The sequence below is a fragment of the Podarcis erhardii genome (genome assembly GCF_964252035.2).
Source record: "Podarcis erhardii genome assembly, chromosome: 1".
Taxonomy (NCBI): domain Eukaryota; kingdom Metazoa; phylum Chordata; class Lepidosauria; order Squamata; family Lacertidae; genus Podarcis; species Podarcis erhardii.
In genome coordinates this window covers 53721375-53744220 of record NC_138497.1, presented here as the reverse complement: position 1 = coordinate 53744220, position 22846 = coordinate 53721375, and the positions used below count along the sequence as shown (strand labels likewise).

At 44.6% G+C, this 22846-nt stretch overlaps 1 protein-coding gene across 1 annotated transcript in view; it reads right to left on the bottom strand.

Annotated features, from left to right (window-relative positions):
- Positions 1 to 2008: 2008 nt before the first annotated feature.
- Positions 2009 to 22846, bottom strand: part of ALX4 (ALX homeobox 4) — a 57078-nt gene continuing 36240 nt past the window's right edge. Inside the window, exons 3-4 of the mRNA XM_081835566.1 lie at positions 9934 to 10062; positions 2009 to 8118 (exon numbers count right to left, since the gene is read on the bottom strand). Of these exons, the coding sequence (XP_081691692.1) occupies positions 7795 to 8118; positions 9934 to 10062 (453 nt within the window). The 3' untranslated portion in view covers positions 2009 to 7794. The remainder of the gene's footprint in view (positions 8119 to 9933; positions 10063 to 22846) is intronic.

Sequence of the window (22846 nt, the reverse complement as noted above, 5' to 3'; positions counted from 1 at the left end):
AGCCTTTAGGGTTTCTCTTTTTTATATACATCCTGATCCATTTCCCCTTGCCACCTCTCCCTCCTGCTCTGCAATTATAGGTGGATTCGGATGACCTGCCTGTCCCTGCAGTCAGTGTATTATTATTTTTTGTATGAACAAACATAAATTGAGCGGGATACATTTCACACCCCTTCACTATGCTCACCCAATAAATTTGAAGACGTTGTTCAAAGCAAGTCTATGGAATAAAGTACAGTAGAACTGCTTTGAGTTATTATGCTGTTTAAACACATATTTATGTAAAAAGAACCCAAGAATGCTCTATCCTTTACAGGGTTTTGCAGGAATGGGAGAAACAGAAAGACCTTCAAGCAATGCAATGTGGAGCTGGTTCCTCCACAAGTGGCAGCCCTAGATTGGGCAGTACAGTGGCCTATTCTAAGAATGGCACAGCTCAGCTCAGCGAACTATAAGTCAGCTACCATGTGAGGGGCAAGGGTGTGAAGGAAAAGATGTTACACAATCTTGTGTAAGTTCAGGAACTACCTGGTCCCATTGCCAGATATTTGCTTCCTTTGTGTTTTTAGATTTTGCTGGAAGCCAGAGTGGTTGAGGCAACCCAGTCAGATAGGCGACATACTACTACCTGACTGGGTTGCCTCAACCACTCTGGCTACTACTACTACTACTACTAGTAGTAGTAGTAATCCAAGCTTGAACACATCCTCCATTGTGATCTCCAAGCTGCACCAAGCTTACTCTCAGTACCACCATCTATTTGCCATACCCCTACTATGTAGAGAAGCATTCCTGCTGGCTGTCCTGTAACTTGTGGGAGAGGGGTTATTGGTTTGTTTATGTGTGTTTTCATTGTGTATCTTTATGTTTTGGCCACCATGTGATCTTCAGGTGAAGGGCAGTATCCAAACTGAGCAACAACAACCACAGAAAATGGGTGTAGATCAATGGTAAAGCATTTGCTTGCATTCAGATGGTCCAAGGTTCAATCCTAAGCATCTCCAGAACTTCCATGTCACTAAACAATACGGCTCCTCCCATAACTATTTTCTATAAATGGTCTTGAAGGTTGGAGTGGACCCACTGGGGTACAGTACCCCCAATCCTCACCTCTCAGAGCCTTCCCAGAAGGATACAGGTCAGCTATATCAAAAGCCACTGAGAGATTGAGAATGAGCAGGTTGGCATTCTCTTTTGCCCAACAAATGACATCAACCAGCATGAGCTCACAGTGGAAACCCAAAGGAAAACAAATGTCAGAATGGGTGATTTGTGGCGCTTCTCAAGTGAGCATCTGTTGAATAGAAACCTAGATCACTTTTGGGTTCTGATCACAGACTGATCCCTTAATAAGTTATATGGAGAACCACTCCCAACTTAATTTCCCATGTGCACATGCACTTCAAAATGCAAACCTATGAGCACCAATGCTGCATCAAAATCATCCTTTACTTTTCTCCTTCTGCTTTCGGGTCTTTGGTCCATCTACCAGCAGCCTCTCAACTCACTGGATGTTTTGCCTGCAGGATGTTCCCGTCACTGCCTCTTGGCTGCCAAGAATCTCTAGAGGCAGTGAGGCTGTGCGCTGCCACCTGTTGTTAATCTAGCCTTGTTTAATCCATTCTGCTCTGTGTCAGCAGTTCAAAAGGGCACTGTTAGTATTTTTTGCCAACTTCAATTAACGTGAGATTTTGGAGGCCCCCCTCCGATCGCATTTCATCTGCCATGAGTCAGGCACAAAATAGACAGATTTCAGTTAGAAGCAGAGAAGAGATGGTTATGGCAACAAAGAAGAAGAAAAATAATACTTATTTGGATCTCTTCTGCCTGTGCTCTGGGTGTTTGTCTGTCTTTTCCCAGCAACTTACTTTCTGTTTGAATATTGTTTGTAGCTCTAAGGGATTTTGTTTCTCTCCCACCCTCCACTCTATGGAAAGAAAAGTCTTAAGTGCAATACCTTACAGCAGCGGCAGCAGCAGCAGAAGCAACAGAAAAACAAGATTCAAAGTAGTTTGTAATTTTTTTAATATTACAATGTAATGAATTTGCAGTACATATCTGTATAGGCAGTAAAATTGTATGGCACAACCTCACACTGCAATTTTTGTGGGCATTTTTTTTTCCATTCCATTATTTTATTCTTGAACATTTTTGAATGTATATTTTCATATATTCTGCCCCAGGCCATAAAGCTAAAGGGAAAAAAAGTTGCATTTATACAAGGTTACAATATCTTACAACAATAATATTGACTGAGGTTTGTTTTCTTGCGATCTTTCTCCCATTCTCGCTTTCAAACACTGCACACCCCAAAAAATCTGATATATTATTATACATTGAAAACTGTCCTTCAACATCAGTAGTATAAAAGTCCTAGCGCTATCTATGTTCATGGAAGGAGTACTGGTTTGGGTAATACATTACCCGGATTTGCGGTAAAGGGTCACAACTGGTGTGGGGGGGGGGGGAATCACACTTTGGTTTCCCTGCACTACCATCCATGAAGTTGAAAGCAATCAAAAGCTTTCATCTGTTCAGCCTAACTCTGCCCCAGTTCCCATTTGGGCTTTTTTTTTTTTTTAATTCCAAGTGTTTGCTTTTTTGCTATGTCAGTCAAAGCAGCAAAATAAACATGGAGTTCTCAGCGGCTGTGTCCGCCTGATCGTTTTTCAACCATTTGCAGGAAGCTACCTTTTTCACTGTTGTTTGTTTTCAGAGTGTTTTACAACGTACTGTGAAAAACTTAGCATACACTAAGACAAGAAATAACCATCCAAAAGAAGAAGAAAGACATAGGAATATCCTGCCCCCCTCGCGCCAAATGCTCATATAGCTCACATTCTGTTGCTCTGGCCAGCAGATAATGTTACCATGGGAAGGAGAGCAAGCCAATGCTCCATCAAAACAGCCCTCTTGACCATGGTGGTATTCAGGGTACTGGATTTGTCCCTAGAACATCTAATTGTTGACCCCAGAAAGCCTCCCAAGTTCATTTATGTCCAACACAGAGTAAAACCAGGCAGAGCACTCTTGTGGAGGGCTGGCATTAATGGAATTCTCTTGCTCGGGATACGTTTTTTGTTAGAACTACAAGCTATGTTAGACTCTGGGCTGCCGCTAAAATGGCAGCCCTGTGTTGGCTTTTCCTGCGATGTTTAGCAATGCTTGCGCATGTCATTTCCATGCCTACATCCCAGTCTCAGCCAATGAGGCAGAGCAGTGGCAAAGACGTGTCTCAACATAAGTGGCAGGAGGGAAAAGGGCTTGGCAGAGGGCTGCTGGTTTTGGCAGCAGCTCCATTTCAGAGCACAATGTTTTATTTTGTCCTTGGGGGCGAGTTTACTTAGTCAACAAATGTGTACATGTTGCATTGAACAGTTCATTGCATGATCCACAGCACTCCTTCGATTATCCTGAAATGTCTTCTGAAGGATCTGCTGAGGTACATTCTAGATATAAACTGAACCGTTCATACACAAAGCCACGTTGGAGTTGACATCAGGATGTGACCAGCAGACTTCAAGCAAACCTAGTCTTAGGCAAAATACACTTGAAATACATTTCTTGTGCACACAGACTTCACACACCACACTCTTGTACACTACTGCATGCATGTATGGTCTGCAGTGCGCAGCTAGAGTTGGCCATCTTGCTGTTCTAAAGCAACAGAATAATGGCACATTGCTCACCTATAGGAATCACCACATTGACTTTGGGGTGGAGCCCAAACTTTTAGCCCCACCCTGGCATTGTGTCTTTTCCATGAGACACCTACACGTTGTGCACCGTTTCTTGTGGAGAAACCCCAACATGGGAGCTTGGCTTGGTTGTGCAAGTGCCTTTACATGTGAACAGGAGTTTGCATGTTTGGGTTTTGTCACAGGCAGCCATATGCATGAGGTCAGGGCTAAAAAGCCTGGCTCTGCTATGAAGCACATTTGGTAACATGCTGCACATGAATAACTCGTGAATAGGACTTATACATACAGCAATGTACCCCTAAAAGTTAGCGTCCAGCAATATGACCATTTTTGGAGCTGCAGATTTCACACTGAAAGCTAAGGCAGCAGCAAAAGAGAAGAAGAAGAAGAAGAAGAAGAAGAAGAAGAAGAAGAAGAAGAAGAAGAAGAAGAAGAATTAAGAGTTCTCCCCCACCCTAGCTTCCCAACTAAAAACTGAAATCACATTGGGCAGAATGCTAGTCTTGAGATTTCCTATCCTCCACCCAAGAGATGGCAAACTTAGCTGTTTATACAAAAAACATACTTGCACAGGCAGCACACACACTCACAATATATTCTCCTAGGTATGCACACTTAGGAACACAAAAACATGGTTAAGCATGGATAATATTACTTATGCATTCACACACACATTAAGTGATAGCCAGCATTCGTCATCATCAGAATGGCTCCATTGATTTCAGTGGATCTATTCTGGACATGACCAATGTTGGATGTTGCCCATTATTTCTTGCATGAGAGTTCCAGGTACAACTCTCAAAGGTACCCTTCTGAAGAAGTGTGCATGCACACAAAAGCTCATACCAATAACAAACTTAGTTGGTCTCTAAGGTGCTACTGGAAGGATTTTTTTATTTTGTTTCAGGTACCCTTTCAGTTAGACTGACCATGGGCAGGCCAACGCCATTCAGAGGAGTGAACACTATCAATGCCAGAAAAGTGTCTGTGGGACCTTGATTTCATAGTTTTAAAAGGTGGCGAGGGGCAAATGAGAGCACTTATCCCTGATAAGTTGTTTGTGCCACAACAAATGCAACATTGCTATGTATTTGTTGTTGGGGGAACACAGGTGTCATTTCTGAAAGTTGTACTTTTACTGATGGGTGTTGTGTTTTCCGAGCCCATGATGCGCAGCGGAAACACTTTGTATGTCCTAGTGATGTCCTTAGCATTTTCACTAAAATCAACATGAAAACCCATTTTTTTATCTCTGCAGGTAGAGTATCAATCCTTGTAAGGCTTATTGTAAAATGTGGGTCTGGAATTATCACAGGCATGTATTGGACAGTGCATGTGACATCATCACTATAGACAAATAAAAGAACTTACATACATACACCTGAAAAAAGAAAGTGTGGGGAGGAGGGTTTATTGGATCTTTTTAGTCTGTGCCACTGGCACACTTATTTCTGCAACAGTTAAATGTGTAGAACTAGTAAAATGGCTAGAGGGATAGATGATCATGTGGAATGATCACATGGTGGTGAGGGAACATATGGCTTCCCCATCTATAAATGGAGGCCCTGCTTCATTTCCCTCTGCTCCACAAATAGGATAGTTCCAATTTCCCCCCATTCAGATTTTCCAGCAACTTTTCCTCCTGAGAACCCATGTGCACTGAAGACCAAGAAGCCTTGTTGTCGATGAGCTGAAATTTTTGTAAGAATTCCTGCTGGCATCCTTCCCATTCCAAGCCAGAGTGTGTGCAAATGCTTGTGATTCCACAGCCACATGTGAGCCAGAAGGCAGGTGTGCGCTTGTGTCCCAGGCATCACTGAGGGGGGTCTTGCTTTTGCAACGAGGCCCAAATGAAATCTCTGTGCCTGTATGGCAGCTGCTCACTGGGAGAAGGGAGACCAGTAGCTACCAAACCCAGTAAACACCCTCTTAAAAACCAGACAGGCGGTTTAAAGCTCCTTCTTTCTTTCTCTTCTCTGATGGATATGTAGCTCTGTGCTTAAGAAACCACAAAACCTAAACACTGTTTAAAAATCAGCTTATTCATAGCTGAGTTGGGTGGAATCTCAGCTGACTCGGTCCAAATCTTCTTTGAGCAACCACAGGGGAACTGGGAAGCTGCCACCATCCTGATGAATGGGAGTGACAAGAGGTGGGTCCATGTCTGCTAAAAGCTTTAAGCTGAAAGCAAGAGCATTTCCAACCAAAGAAACAAGCTCTAGCTTTATTCCTCCAGTACATGGCATGGGCAATCTTCATGTGGTGGTTTAAATCAGTACAAATGGAAGGGAACACCAGGAAGACTGTTTTTTTGAGCTAGGCTGTGGATTGCGGAATTGTGAATACTCTTTAAAGAAGGCGCTTGTTCTGGTAATCATGGAGATCTATCTTCTCTTATTGGTCAGAAGCCAGTGACCGTAATAAGGAAGGGAAGGGAAAACCATGTTCTTTGGCCTTCTGTAGAACCAGCCATGTCACCTGGGCAGGAAGACAGGAGAAAGATTTTCTCTTTCTTGTAGACCACACTCTTGTCGCACTCTTGCTCTTTATTCAGGCCAGTAGTCAGAACCCTTGTTTTGGACTGCATTTATTGATGGCAGCAGCTCCCACAGCTTAATTTCATTCCTCAGCATTAAAGCAGGGCAAAAGATGGAAGAGGGTGGGCCATGGATCCTACTTTATGTTGATTCTCTTCCTTTATTTTCCTACATTTCTATGCTGCCCATGCAACAAAGTTCTCTGGATGGCCACGCAAACAGTCACTTATTTGAAGGACTGTCAGGATGTGGTCCTATCTCTGGTCCAAGGCTGTTTTAGAGACAAGGAGTCCTAAGGAGAGAGTGAGCAGGGGCATCCAAGTTGCCCATCCACAGGCAGCAGCTGGGTGGCAGACCCAGCAGACACGCCGGCCACTTGGTCAGTCTTCCCCACTATGGTTAGATGCACTGCATTTCTATGGGGAAACCCAGCCAGATGGGCAGGGTATAAATAATAAAACTATTGTTAAAATTATTATTATTTCAATTATAGTTTCTATGTTGCATTATAAATTAGCGCATGAAAATGTTACGCAAATCCGTGCCCATTTTTGTCCTCTGTTTTGGTGTTAGATTTTTATCTTACTTGGCGATAGGTACACAGTCCCCCTACAAGGATGCAGGCCCCACTACTACAGGAGATGGCACAAATATCGTTGCTTTGAGTTGTGCCATTCTCATAACCCTTGGTTTGCTGCTTGGATCAACCCATATTCCAGTGTGGTAGGGTTGCCAGAGCACAACAGGGAGATTGCCTGGGACCTTTATTATCCTTGCCAAATCGAGAGGTGCCTTGGCTTCTCTTGTTCCTTTCACACTGTGCTCCACCCCTGCCTGCTGTGTGGCAGTCCTGTTCACTACATACAGCAGATGTTAGGAAAATAGGAGACAAGACAGCGGCTGCTTCTTTTTACGCAGTGCAGTTGCCAAGGCAACCTCTGGGTTGCAGCCTGGCATCTACAGGTATTCTGTGAGTTGAATCAGCATACCCTACACTCAGCACACACATGCATGCACACACAAACACCAGTCTGGCACTCGTCAACTAAAGCAACCACATTATTCTGGAAATATAGGTATCGTAGAACTGCCCATAGCATGAGAATAAATGGTACTGGAAATGTGCGGAGCAATCAACTGGGAAGTGTGGCTTGAAGCTTTTGTGTTTTAAAGAGAAAGACAGATCCGGTGTCAGAGAAAGCAGGGGAGACAAAGTGTCCTTCTTCATTGGCAAGTCAGGACAATGACAGCATTCGAGAAACATGCCATGTGAACACACACACACACACAACTCAACTTTGTCTGGTGCAGTAAACACGCCCATTATTTCCTTCCACACACCTGTTTGTTGGGGACGACAACAACAAAATCCCCTGCATGTTTAAAACACTCCAAATACGGCAACGCACGTAATGCTATTATACCTAGGATAGCTAAAAGTGCTGCATTCAGATCTCTGAGTAGGGCACTGGCTGCCTCGGGTCCAAGAGTGGATGGACTGGTTCGATCGTCCCTGTTTGCTCGGTCAGTGTCTGGAGGGCAACGGCTGCACCTTGTCATGTCGCCCACGATATGGCAGCACTGTGCTCCTTGGCTTTCATGCGCAGGGCCGCGATGCTGGAGGACTTGCGGTCGGGCTCGCCGTTCAGCTCGTAGCCGTTGATGCTGGGGCTGATGGCTGCGCCGCCGAAGAGGCTCCCCATGTGAGTCTGTCCCACGTGGCTGCCGGGACCAGAGACGCTCAGGAATTCGGAGACCCCTCCGGTTGTGTGGGGATGGGTGTGGGGAGACATGCAGGAAGGCACTGAGTCACAAGGCACGACGCAGGCAGGGACGGGGGAGGCAGCACCGTTGTTGCCAATCCAGGATGGATTCTGGATCTGAGATGGTGGAGAAGGAAGGAAAAGATCAGTTAATGAGCAGTGGTTTATCCATTGGTTCTCAAACTGGAAAAGATGTGTGGACAGGGAGAGGTTGTCCAAGTATTAAGGTGTTCTGTATTGAATCAAGCCAATTCCTTCTCAAAGTAGTGTAGGCATCTGGAAAGAGCACATGTCTCTCATTACATTGATTGATGTTGCTGGTGGCCGTTGGTGCTCTTGTTTTCTTCTTCTTGAGGTTTTCACATCCTTGAGATTATTTATTATTATTATTTTCAGATCATAAATTGGCCACCTCGTGCCAATTTTCACATCTCATATGCTCTATCCACTGTGCTATTCTGCTTTTGGAAAAAGCCAAGGAATAGAAAACCCTGTGCTTGAAGGCACTGTTAATTAGTTCATATTGAAATTCTGTCATTCAGTCATGAAAGGCACAGAGCCTTGATCAAAAAAGAGGGGTGGGAACCCTTAGAAAACTCAGCCTTCTGATGAATTGTCTGTCTAGCCCAGGACTTACCTGTCTTCACCGACAGCAGCTCTGCCAGTTTGGGCAGGTGATCCTGGGCTAGGCAGACAGTTGGCCAGTTCTGAAATCGAGGCATTTCTGGGAATTTTTTTCGGGGCATTCTGCAATTAAATACACTCTGTCTCTGAGCTCCCCCTTTTTGCTTAGTGTGTGTGAGAGAAATTGCAATGACAACAACAAGCACATTATCTAGGATTATCTAGGATGCTGAAACCAAAACGATCCTACCAAAGCAGAGAGCGAAGAATGACTTTTACCAGCAGGAGGCCCCTGGGAGGTGGGGAGGGGAGGTGTGTTGGGGGGAGAATGTGAGATGAAAGAATGCAACAGGAGAGGATCCAGATGGAAAGTAGGAAAATGCCTGTCTCTGAAAGGCCTGCATTCCACAGCCTTCCAGCGCCATTCAGCTCTGGCTCCAAGCCTGACCTTTTACCTCCGGCAGACTACATCTCTGCGGCAGGTACAGTGGGGGAGACGAGGCCGTAACATTCGGAGGTGATGAAAGCAGGAGACGCAAGATAGCCAGAGTAAAAATGCCGTCATTTAAATTTATGGTTCTGCCACATTTTGAATATCATAAATATCATGTCTGGTTGACCCCCACCTCGAAGAAGGATCATCATGGAGCTGGGGAAAGTACAGAAAGGGGCAACTGAAAGCCTGGAGACCCTTCCCCACCAGGAAAGGCTGAAGAGCTAAAGCATCTTTTGTGATGCGGTGGGAGGAGATGAGCAAGGGCAAGATGAGGAACCTTGTCTGTTTCCAACAAGTGGGAGGGGGGAGAATTTCCCTTGGACCCCAGGATGTAAAGCGGAAAAGTTTAACTCATTCTTCTTCTGCCACTTTCCTTCCTGGGCATATGCCTGTTTGCTCTGAATGAACTCATGGGGGCTTACTCCCCACAAAATGTGCATAGAATTACAAATGGACGGCAGATTTTACAAGCCACTTCCAAATTTCTCCAGGTTATACAGGCAACAAAGTACATGCTATGCATTTATTTCCTATCTTTGAAATGTGAGGGTAAGTTTCACAACTGTTACAGAGGCAAAGGTTTTTTAACACAGTATCAGTTCCTTGAACCTTGAATCACTTGTCTCATCCTACCATATTCCAACTGACTGAAGGCAGGGTCTTAGGGTGGTATTCAACATTAACTCCGGGCAGACCTGATGAAATTAATGGACCTGACTGAGTCATGTTCATTAATTTCATTAAGGAGTAAAGCTTAGTTAAATGCCACCCTTAATCTTAAAGAGACAGATGTGCTGGTGGCAGACACTCACCTGGGCATAGTTCTCTGCTCGAGTTAGTAAGGGGAGCTCATAGGCTGTGGAGAAGTGGGTGCGGACCTGCTGCATTTGACCAAACCGCTCTCGCTTCCTCCATTTTGCCCGTCTGTTCTGAAACCAAACCTGAGAAGAAAAGCACAGGTTGAAAAGCGCTTCAGGAAAGGAGATGAACAATTGCCTCCTCCAGGCCACCCCAAGTTGTAAGCAGTTTGAAAAATAGAATTCTGCTTGTGTTGTCACTGTATTCCCATCCCATATTTTTAGACCTTCCTAAACTGGCAATGCTGATATCAGTGCTATTACCTTCTGTGTAGTAGCTGAACATTGCTGGCCAAAAAGCAGGCTGAGGGAGTCTTTTAATATGGAACCTAAATCCCACATTTGGGTGCTTATCTCAGCAGAATCACACATAGGTGCTTTCATTTGAGCTATATTTGTATTGTACGTTGCTCACAAATAACTGCTCATGCACCTTTGGTTAATTTGAACACCAACATAGAGAAGTCAATCGATTTTATTGCATTAGCCGTGTGGCCATAGCATAATATACATAGAAATACCAACATAAAATGGGGGTGGGGAGGTAAAAGTAGATGTCGTCCTGGACGAGTACTTTGAAAGAAATAGGGATAACAAAAATAACAGGGGATTTAGAACATCGAGTGACAGAGAAAACAAAAACAGGTTCGATTGTGCGGCATATCGACTACAGCTGTGGTAATAAAGAAGAAGTTGGTGCCGCTTTCCTCTTCATCACACTAAGCAGGAAGTTAGCTGTCATCTCGGTAATCCAGCTGTCAGAATCCTGCAGAAGAAGGGGCACTATCCAAGGCTGGATTGGGAGATGAAGCTTGTTCACGAGAGGAGTTAGAAACCGAGATCTTTCATCTGTCCAGTTGGTACAGAAGAGCATTACATGTTCCATAGTCTCCAGAGCCGTGTCATTGCAGGTGCATGTTCTATTTGTGATGGGAACTCTGGAATAACGACCCGACAGAACTGCTGTAGGAAAACAGTTGACACCAACATAATTACAGTGGTACCTTGGTTTACGAACCTAATCCGTTCTGGAAGTCCATTCTTAAACCAAAGCCGTTCTTAACCCGAGGTGCACTTTCCCTAATGAAGCCTCCCGCCGCCAGTGCCCTTCCACCGTTCAGCTTCCGTTCATCTTCTAGGGCAAAGTTCGCTAACCGGAACACCTACTTCCGGTTTTGCAGAGTTTGTTCACCGAATAGTTTGTTAAGAGGCTGTTCGTAGACCGAGGTACCACTGTATATTGAACAAAACTAGCTGTTCCTCTCTCTTCTGGTCCATTTTTCTGGTATGAGAGCTTCATTGTCTTAAAGTGACAGGTAATCATCCTACATTGTATCTCTATATCAGGACATAATGACATTTGAGTTTTCAGAGAGGTTCCTTACCATATCCTTCCTATTTATTCTGCACATTTCTAAGAGCAGGTGTAGCAGAATGCCAAGCTACAAACTGGGAACGACCCAGGTTCAAATCTGATCTCTGTCACCAATTCACTAAGGCAAGCCATGTTCTCTCAGCCTTAGTCTGCCCATAGGCTTGGACCATGCAAGGCCTAAACAGACCTGGCCAGTGTCACTTGCAAGGCTGACCCAAGGCATTGTGCTACCTTAGATGGATTCCCTCTAACTTTTCTGAGCATACAAACGGAAGATGCTGTGCTATCTGTTTGTTTCTCCATCAGTTTTTTCACCTGCTTTCTTAATCTGCCTACTGTGAGGAAAAATAGCTCTGAGCATCCACCAGCACATACCCTTTTGGGCCCCACTGATATGAGAGCTCCAAAGTCTGCCCGGTCAGGTTGTTGGAGGTTTCCATTATGGCAGGGAGCAGGGAGTCCAATACAGAATATCTTTATCCAGTGCAGGAGCTCCATCACTGACATGGGAGAGGAAGAACCAATATATCCCAATGTGCCTGGGACACTCTTCCAGAACTATAGGGTTATTCACTTATTCACTTACCTAGAAGCAAGTCAACCATATGTCAGGAGTTCTCTGATGGTGTTTCCTGCTTGGCAGGGGGTTGGACTCGATGGCCCTTGTGGTCTCTTCCAACTCTATGATTCTATGATTCTAAGTCCCATTGAACTCACACCTAAGCCTGACTTCCAAATACACATCTATAGGATTGTCCTGTTAAGCTCTTTATTCTTATCTCACAAACAGAGGGGACATACATTGAATGTGCAATGATTTGGTGAAAGGCAGGATTATAAATTTAATGACGACAACGACGATGATGACAACACCACCACCACCACCGTGGTACCTTGGTTTACGAACTTAATCTGTTCCAGAAGTCCGTTCTTAAACCAAAATTGTTCTTAAACCGAGGCATGCTTTCCCTAATGAGGCCTCCTGCCGCCGGTGCCCTTCCACCGTTCGGATTCTGTTCTTAGACCAAGGTAAAGTTTTCAAACCAAGACACTATTTCTGGTTTGGCAGAGTTTGTAAATCAAATCGTTCTTAAACCAGATTGTTCTAAAACCGAGGTACCCCTGTACTCTAAACATATTTAGCCCGTAGCAGCTGTAACCTGGCACTGATACAGTCTAGAAAAGGCCTGCTATTAACACAACATGTAACTTGGTTGCTTGTGGAGGTGCCAAACAAGGCTAATTTATTTAAAATTATTGAATTTTATATTTACAGTGAGATGCATGGCCAACACAAGGAAATGCATAGATTAATCTGATTCACTATGGGTCCAGTGCTTCACTGTCTTCTTCTTTCCTCCAATGGGAGTTTTGAAGCTTTGTTCATACTTTTGAAGCTCAAACAAAATCTTAATACTAATCTTGTAATACAGCTCCAAACAGCAGGGTTCTACAACATATGCAAGACAAAAGGAAAACAACTAGAATTGAGGAGGGGGGGGGGAGGGAGAGAGATGGGAACTGTTTTACAAGGTAAAGTTTAAAAAAAGATGTACCCAAAGTATAAATGGTGCATTTAACTAAGCAAGATTTGGTCACAACTCACAGGGGAACAATTATGAGTCCAGAGATATCAAAGTGCTATGGGCATGATGTGAGACAACCAACTAAGGCTGTGTAAACCTTCCTCAGCATCCTGTGCACTCCCATTGACTCAGCATCCTGTGCACTCCCATTGCTGGTTTGGGCAGAGGCAGTTTTAGGGTAGCACAACTAGCGCCACAACAAAGTTGCAGAATGGAGAGCGGGAGGTGAGAAGGCGCCAAATTTTAGCATCACACAGGGCACCACTGAAATTTGAGAGTCCAAAGGCCACCACTGGTTTGAGAAGCGGTGCACATATATTGGCCACAATCCAGATATATTCCGTATCTATCCTGTCATTCCTTAGGAAACACTGCATTTTGATGTGCTTCCTGCTCAAACCAGTTTCAATCCAAATTGAGAAAAACAGTGACCTATCTGCATTTTAAGTCAGTAATATTCACATAATCCTGGTCACTAAAAAGTGATTAAAAGGTGTCTGATCTGTGGATGAACTCCAGAAACCTAGTTATCTATTCAGTCCTCAATTATTATTTTTTCTTGGAAGATCCTAAAGTTCAATATTCTTTTCTAAGAAGACAGTGATGCTGCCATAATAGTAAATCAGCAGTACACTGTCACACAAAAATACAAAACTTTCAATAATTAAAGCAGACTCACAATCAGTTGCCATCGTTTTTGCCTGTTTATGCAAACTGACTATGCCACGTGGTTAATTTTTAAACTTTTTGCTGTGTTTTAAATGGCTCGTGTATCCACCATGTAATATGCAGGTCTGCTCTTTTGCAAGGGATGATGCAGTTATTAACCAAATCTTTAAAGTAAATTTCTTCCTTTCTTAAAATATAATAATCAGGAATTAGAATATTGTGCTTTCCAAAGGAACATTTCTACAAACTGGTTTACATTAACTGTATTTGGCTGACCTGTGTCCCTCATCTATTCCCTTCAATAAAACTGCAAGGAGGGTTGAACAGCATAACAAAGAGGTAAAATTATCTAAAGGAGGCTCACAACTGAGTTGACTGTACCTACAACCACTTGCTGCTTGCATTTATACAAATGCATTCATGTTTTGCCACAGGTTAAGTGTCTTTAATTGAATTTTTATCATCATTTTGTGTGTATGTGTAGTCACTCACTAAGCCTCTCAAGAAGGAGGAGAGCAAAAGTGGATGGCAATATTCTTCCCTCTCTGTCTACGTCTCTTCTGTTCTCACCCCTCTCCTTAAAGTCTGACTTCCCTTGTAAACTGCAGGAGTCAGTCTTGCCAGCATCTCACTTTGATCTCCAATAGGAGATTTCTCTCTGTCTGCTTAGGCCTGGCAAGGAGATTCTCAGTGACCTGGAGGTTTCCTCCCCATGTGGCTCCAGGATGGTTTGTATCTCATCCAAGCAGCAGCAGCAGCAGAAGCAAAGCAATCACTCATTTATGTGAAATGACTGAAACCGTGTCTGCATGGGCGTCTGCCAGCTGCAGCCTTTGGAGTTATTTTTGCTGACCTGCAATCTGCAAAAAAAATGACAATCCCCAGCGGTGCAGTTAGGTAATTTTAGACTCTGGCCTTAACGGTCTTACAGGGTGAACCCTTTTTAAGATGGTTATGTGTATTACTTCGCTGACTTCAAGATGTAGGAAGGCAGCCCTGTTGCTTTTGAGGGGCCTTGCAGCACATTCCCTGGGGTTCTGACCCAAAGTCCTGACTTACTGGTACCACTGAGGCAATCCCTACAGGGAACCGCAGAGAGGCTGCAGAACCATAGTGTGTGCATGTTAGGAGAGGGGACTAGAGACAGACAGGGCGACATCTTTGTTGACATACCACTTGCACTCAGGTAGTGAGAATACAGCATTGCAACCGGGTATATTCATCACCCTCACAGTCTTGTTTTGCCTTCCCCACATGCTGATATGACCCCTCCCATAAGCAGCCCAGCTGGCAGCCAGTCACAGGCTTGGTCAGCCGACGTATCTTTGATCTGCAGATGCCGAGTCCACAGGGTGACCCTGCTGTGTGAAGAGGAGTGGGTAGCAGGTAGAGAGGGTGCCATAAGCTGCTAGCAGAACATATGCTCCGCACATGTGTCCATCCCCAGACACGGCAAACACATTTCTTTCTGTCACGGTGAAGCATTCGCTATGCTGCTCGTGAATATGGATGATGTGCACAGCGCAACTGTTCTAGAGTGTCTAGGAGTGCCCCTGGGCAAGGAGAAACTTTGACAGATGATTTCTAGGGGGAGGGTTGTGCTGGCAACGTGTGTCGGAGTCCAGAAATCAAAGCCGTTTTCATATGGGCAAGTTAAAGCCTTCAGAGGAATGACACTGACCCTACGCTGTTGAATTAGTTGAGTTGAGAGGGAACCAAGATACTGTTTTACATTTCTGAAGGGGCAGGCATTTCAGGAGCCAGCATTTTGACTAACAAACTCCTGAGAAAGTAGAAGAGGGGTACATTCAGGGCCCTGCTCAGCAAAATGAACAGGAGGGACCCGAAGCGGGGCTGTGGGCTCAACACATTTTGAAGTCGGTGAATTGTGGCACTTCAAGAGGGTCCCCTTGAAAGACCAGAGTCTCAAATACCTGAGCCATCCAATTCTGCCTCCCTGCCAGGAACAACCTCCCTCCAACTTGCTGCTACTGCTGGGACCAGTTGATCTTCAAGGATTTGAAAGCATATGCCCCACACTTGTCTTAAAGTGTGCAAATACTTTTATGTAAAATGGCTGTGTCTGTAGGAAGGAGGAGAAACAGCCAGCACATTAGGGCCAAATTATTCAGGTTTATTAACTACAGTAAAAGTTGATAATTTGTTTGTTTTTTGCTGCATTTTGGAAATTGGGGCTTGTTCGTTTGTAACTTGGTTTTTGTTTCTTTTAAGTCTACACATCTCAGAAAATGTGCAATAAAGGAACCCAGTCTTCCCAGTAGCCTCTAATTCCTTGGTGTGGTGAATCCAGTATGCCCCTTTGGCATGGGCTGTGCTATGTCAAGTGGAAGCAAACTGGGTGTGATCCTCAGAGGACTCATCATTAAGTGTTGGCCCTGAGGCCATCAGATTAGAGGCCTGACCTACGATTAAATTTATTTTACCAGGTCACTTACAGATCAGACTGGGTAGAACGCACCCATCCTTTGCACTAAAGTCAGCAAAGGCTGGTTCATGGTGGCAAATGAAGTGCTGCTCCACCAGCCTCAATCTGCCCTCAGTCAACCCCAAACTGCCTGCCTTCTTACAGACAACCAATCAGGGGTTGACCCAGCCTGTCAACTGGCCCCATCTACTGGTTGGTCTCCCTGCCATCTACCCTTCCAGCCACCATTACCAATGGCAGCTGGTTTGCCACCAGTGGGACTAGGGATGAATTTCAGGACCAGCAGAAGAGCATCACTCGTGCCCTTTTGGGCTTTGACCTGTACATTGGTTTCCTGATGCTCCAACAGTGAAACTCTATGCTCCTCATCCTCAAATCCCTTCTCTTTTTGCTTATTCGTGCTTCATCCTTTATTGCTAGGGCATGCCATTTTATCATGAACCAAACTGGGTTATTTTTAAGTAGTAGGGGATAAAAGAACAAGAAATAATAATAATAATAATAATAATAATAATAATAATAATAATAATAATAATAATAGATTTCTGCTTCTAAAGGTTTTAAAAACTAAGCAGTAGCTGATATGCAGATATGAACTCATTAAAATTGTCCACAGTTGAGCAATTGTACCAAACTAAAAACACCCACAACATCTGGGTGGATTTTTTTTAAAAAAAAAAACTAACTGGAACCATTTGAGACGAGTTTGGTGGGATCCCTACTACCTCTTGGCTCCAGAAAAAGCTTTAAAACATGATATAATGAAATGCAAATGTTCACAAATTGTGTACAAATGCTCAGATTAAAAGATTACAACACTTACTACTGAGAGAGATATCCTAATCACTATGATTTCTAGGGTGATATTTTTAGACAACCTAAGCTATTCCTCTCTTCTATTACTACAATCCTTAAAAAAAAAACAACAACAACCCAAAAACACCACTCTTCAGTTCATTTTCCAGAATACATGAGACTGACTTCCGTGTGGTTGAGAGATGGAGTGCAAAAAGGCCCCTGAAGGATTCTAATGCAAAAGGCTGAAAGTTGTGTTGCCTCTGCACCATTTTGATAACCAAAATGTTTGATGTCTTAGTATGTTTTGATATATGCTGTGAGCCACCCATTGTGGCTCGGGGAACCCAGCCAGATGGGCAGGGTATAAATATTATTTTGGTGTTGCTGTTTAATACAAATGTATGAAGTCCAATTTCTTCCACCAGAAAGCAATGGATCTTCAAGCATGCAGTGTTGGCAGCATTCACTTCTACAGCCAAAGGCCCTTTCAGTTTACACCTCTTCTATCTTTGCTTCACAGGAAACAGACTGGAAAGCTCTGTGCTGTTGCATCACATATGCTCAGTCAGTCATGATGTTTATCCCCTGCTGCATTCAAGGGTCAGTGTTTGCCACACCTGCATACCATCCAACGCTTTGAAGCCAAAATCTGGGAAGCCATTTTCCTGGACGCCATCTCTCCATTTTTAATCGTGAGAGCATGGTGGCCATTTTGGTTGTCATGATCTCACGTGATTTTGTGCTGCAGCCCCCCCCCCATGCTTTTTTTGGCGCAGTGCCCAAAAACATGTGTTTTGAGGCACAGCACAAGATCATCCCCCCCAAGTGCTTTTTTCTGAGGGAAATCGCACTGCAAAATCGTGTGAGATCACAGCAACCAAAATGGCCACCGTTCTCTTGCCAGGTATGCACCTGGGTGTTGTTTGGGATGGGCCTTTTGTGCTGAATCCTGAATCGCCTTCTCCTCCTCTCGTTTTCAAAACATTCTTAAATTGTTATTTTTCTTACAGGCATATTACAACTCCCCTCACACTTAACCAGCATGGCCAACGATCAGGGAGTGATAGCAAGTTCTGGAGGGCCACAGGCTACCCTTCCATGCTGTGGATACAGATCTGCAAATGCTAAAGAAATTCAAATTCTGCATCAAGAAACTATGGCCAGGATTCTGTGCACCTTCTGCACCAGTGTGGAATTGGGGTGTAGACACAGCTTTGCCCATCAAGAATTGGTAATATTTGACCAATAAACAAACCTATGCAGCAGTAGTACAAGCTACTGGGTGTTCCTGTACTAGAAAAAAATAGTTCTGTCAATATGATGAAAACGAAATAAAACGAATGTACATATCATGTCCTAGTATTCTTTACTAGTCAGCTAGTCATATACTTAAAGAAAAGGTTGCAGTGTTTGGGACTTTTAAGCTTAGAGAAAACGCAGATAATAGGTGACAGAATTGAAGGTTTATAAAGTTATAAACTTTTTCAAAATACTAGAACTCATGGGCATCCAATGTAGCTGAATTTTGGAAGGGTCAGGACAGATAAAGGAAAGTACTTATTCACACAGCACATAGTTAAACCATGGAACTTGTTCCATGGGAGGCAGTGATGGCCGTCAACTTGGTTGGCTTTATTTATTTTATTTATTGATTTGGTTTTTTTAATTACAGTTTTACAATCACATATCCAACATACAACATAGAGACAAGATTCCATAGAATCTTCTGGACTTTCCTTCTCCCCTTGGTTGGCTTTAAAGGAGGATTAGAAAAATTCATGAGAGAGAGAGAGAGAGAGAGAGAGAGAGAGAGGGTGGCTATTAGCCATGACGACTATGTTCTGCCTCCGCAGTTGGAGCCTCTGTTCACCAGTCTCAGCCCCCCCTAATTTCATCCGCCTCTTCCCCTTACCATGTTTTTCTACCTGTAATTCCACGACTGAGCCCAGCAACACTTTAGGACTTATGACGGATTGGACAGGCCCTGGCTATTTCTGCTAACGTTTTCAGGAGACCACATTTTGACACTTCTCATTAATTAATCCATAATCAATATGGCTTGTTTTGAATCTAGAATTGTGGATTATTATCTGTGGTTCATCCACAACACAGCGAGCTCAGAACTCCCAGGGACCCAAATCCAAGTCCTGTCTCCCATGCTTGGGCAAAGTAAATAAGGAAACCATCATGCTCAGAATGTAAAGTTCATTCACATTATTGCCTCAAATTGTGGTAACCATGGTTTGTAGTTGGACAATAGCCATGCAGCTGCCCATCAGCACACTTGAACGCTGTGCAGATCAGGGTGGGGTGCTTGATAATGAGTGCCAAAAAATGAAACAGTTGTAATCAAATATTAAATGTTATGCACACCAAGACCTGCATGGATCCAACTCTGCATGGTCTGAATGAAAATCACAGCATGAAAAAGTCATATCAAGGCACAGATGGCTGAAAAGATTTTGGGGCCTGAGAAACAAAATACAAATGATAGCAAAAATATAATACTACTACAATAAGACGGAAACCCACACAGTGGCATTTTGATGCCCTTTAATGGTACACCAAAACCTGCCATGTAAGATGTGCTACCTACACCCTGGCCAATTGTAGGATTGGCTCTGTCTGAATGGGCTCCACAAATGGGACTTGCAGAAAAGGTTGCCAGATAGAGTGAGCTCCTGTTCGGTGCGCCAGTAGCCAGCCAGAATCTTTTCCAGACTACTCCATTCCACCCCCTATGTTTTACAGCCCTCTCCAACCCAAGCCAGTCAGCATTCTGTGGTCACTGGCTCACTGAGCATGGTCATTGCGCTCTTTTGGGGTGTCCCACCTCTAGTTTTTCTACGGGTTTTCATTTAAGACTTGGAGTTCCCCCAAACTTCCTGAGGCCTCCCTCTTGCGCACAGACAGTGCCATTTGGGCTGCATAAAGATCCACACTTGGGGAATGTATGCCGAGGATATAAATTGGTTTCACTGATTTTAGAAGGGGGTTCAGTCTGGACTCTTGCTGTGCCTCTATACAGCTGTAGGTCTGGACTCTCATTCACAGCATATCCCTAGCATCCACCGCCGGTTCTCATAGCTACCCACCCACGTGCCTCGCTTCAGTTGTCTGTCTCTTTCTCATGATCCCTGTCTCTTGCTCATCCTCTCCACAACCTCTCTCTCACACACAACCTCCTCCCCCTCTTCCTTGTCTGTTTCACTCCCCGCAGAAGCCTTCCTTATTTCTTATGAAGGGCCATGAGCGCTTCTCTTGGCGGCTTGCTTGAATGTAGGAACAGAGCCAGAATTCATCTTTAAGCGCTGAAACTGGACACCATTTTATCAGTGGCCTGGAATGGGAAATTGGAGCCTGGGATGAGAGAGCTGAATAACTTGAGCTTGTTTTCATTTCATGTTTAATTTCCTGCAGGCTTAGCTCAGCCTTTCCGCTTCTTCCACCAGCCTCCCAGGGTTTTATGGGAGAAAAGGGATCAAGATATATTACTTCTCGCTTTGCTTTTTGTTGTGTTTTGTTTTTTCTTCACCCAGGCGGTGATTTTGCTACAGCAAAGTTTTGACATTTCCACCTTGCTTTCAAGACCCCGCCACATCACAGGGTCACCCATGGAAAAGATTTTCATTAACAAGCGAGCACTCAGGGGACGGACGGACGTTTCTTGGCACTCAGCACGGTGGAAGGAGGCAGGTTTGTAAGCTAGGCAACAGGCTGCCAGAAAGAAACCACCAACTGGGGGAAAGCGACTGGGAGCAACGCTGGCTGGATGTTCCTGTGCTACGTGGAAGCAGGGATGCTGGATCCCTTTTCTGTCCTTGGGGACACATTAAGCTCCTTAAACTGAATCAGACCTACACTGACTGCCAGCAGCTCTCCAAGGTCTCCAACAAAGCTCTGTGGCAATGCCTACTACAGGAGCATTTAACTCAAGATGCTGGTGATCACATGGGGGGCTTCTGAATGCAATGCATAAATAATAATAATAATAATAATAATAATAATAATAATAATAATAATAATTTATTATTTGTACCCCGCCCATCTGGCTGGGTTTCCCCAGCCACTCTGGGCGGCTTCCATAAAAACCAGAAATACACTAAAATATCACAGATTAAAAACTTCCCTGAACAGGGCTGCCTTAAGATGTCTTCTGAATGTCAGGTAGTTATTTATCGCTTTGACATCTGATGGGAGGGCGTTCCACAGGGCGGGTGCCACTACCGAGAAGGCCCTCTGTCTGGTTCCCTGTAGCTTTGCTTCTCGTAATGAGGGAACCGCCAGAAGGCCCTCGGCGCTGGACCTCAGCGTCCGGGCAGAACGATGGGGGTGGAGACGCTCCTTCAGGTATACTGGGCCGAGGCCGTTTAGGGCTTTAAAGGTCAACACCAGCACTTTGAATTGTGCTCGGAAACGTACTGGGAGCCAATGTAGGTCTTTCAAGACCGGTGTTATGTGGTCTCGGCGGCCGCCCCCAGTCACCAGTCTAGCTGCCGCACTCTGGATTAGTTGTAGTTTCCGAGTCACCTTCAAAGGTAGCCCCACGTAGAGCGCATTGCAGTAGTCCAATAAACTCTTTCACTGAGCTTTGCCCCTTCCCTAAAGAAGTATTGCTTTGCCCCTTCCCTAAAGAAGTATTGTGAATTGATTGCTTCCCTTTTTGACTGGCACTCAAGTCAACTTAAACATTCAGTATAGAGCAGGCCCATTCCACACAACACAGGGCAGCAAATCTGAGCTTGCTCCTAATTGTACACTTGGCAGGGAGCCACAGTCAATCCTTGCTTGCCTGATGAGCGTACCTGTGTAATACATAAGCTTGCAATGGCCCGTCCTCTCCCAGCTCCTGCTCAGCATGCTGCTCAGGTGAGGTGGGCAGGTGGGACAGGGAGCACCTCCAGTCAGGGCAGCAGCTGCAGAGGTGCATCCCTAAAATATTTTTGCGCCTGAGGTAATAACTCCCCCCCACACACACTATGCTTCTGGCTGCAGCGACCACACCATTCTACCTGAGTCCCCTAATCTAGCCTGCTCTTTGCTCCCCCAGCTAGTCTGTTGCCCTTGGGTATGGTAAAGGATGCTCTTCCATCACCTGTGTCAAAGTAAGATTCATCTTCCAGTCTGGTTGGATTCTGTATGTGGAATGCGGGAAAAGAAATCTTGGACTTTGCCTCAGGCAGCCAAAAAAATGCCTTGAGCCAGCCCTGGAGCTCAGTATCATTTCTGCTGACTGGTAGTGGCTTTCTAGGCCTTCAGACAGGGCACCTTCCCATCTCTACCTAGGGATGCCAGGGATTGAACCTGGAACCTTCTGAATAAGCAGGTGAGAAGGAACAATTGGGAGTCTGCTTTAAAGTCCTGATTGTTCCTTTGTGGCCATGTCTCTACCTGTCCCACAACTGATGTCACATATTACCTCAGATGTGGTTTAGAAAAAGTGGCTTCATGGAACAAATCAGGACCCCTGTCGGGCCTAATTAGGCTCGCAGTCCAGAGATGTCTCACCTCAGTTCTACATGTTCCTGGACTACAATTCCCACCCTCCCTGAGCATTGGACCCAGCTGGCTAATGGGAGTTGAAGTTCAATAACATCTGGAGGGCTACATTCCCCCTTCCTGCTTCACTGCTCTGAGCTTCTTTTGTAGAAAGTGTTTGTGTGTACAGAGCAAGAGGTGCAAGGCCTACATGTAAACGTTACGGGGCAAGTTTTTCTTTATTGCCTTTAGACACCAGCTGTGGAGATTAAAATCCAAAGCAGTCGGAAAAGTGGCCTCTTTCAGCACCTGGAAAGGAGCCAAGATACAAGGAGGTGGGGGAAAGCCTCATAACTGAAAGCTCTGCAGGGTTTACTGCAGACAGAACCCACAAAGTTATAATTGCTCCCTGGGTGAGCTCTTCTCCAGGTGCCTGGCTTCTGCTCAGGTATCTTACTACTCAAGTGTGAACTCGGGAGAGATTTAGGACTGACTAGAAAACCAGGCACTCTTGAA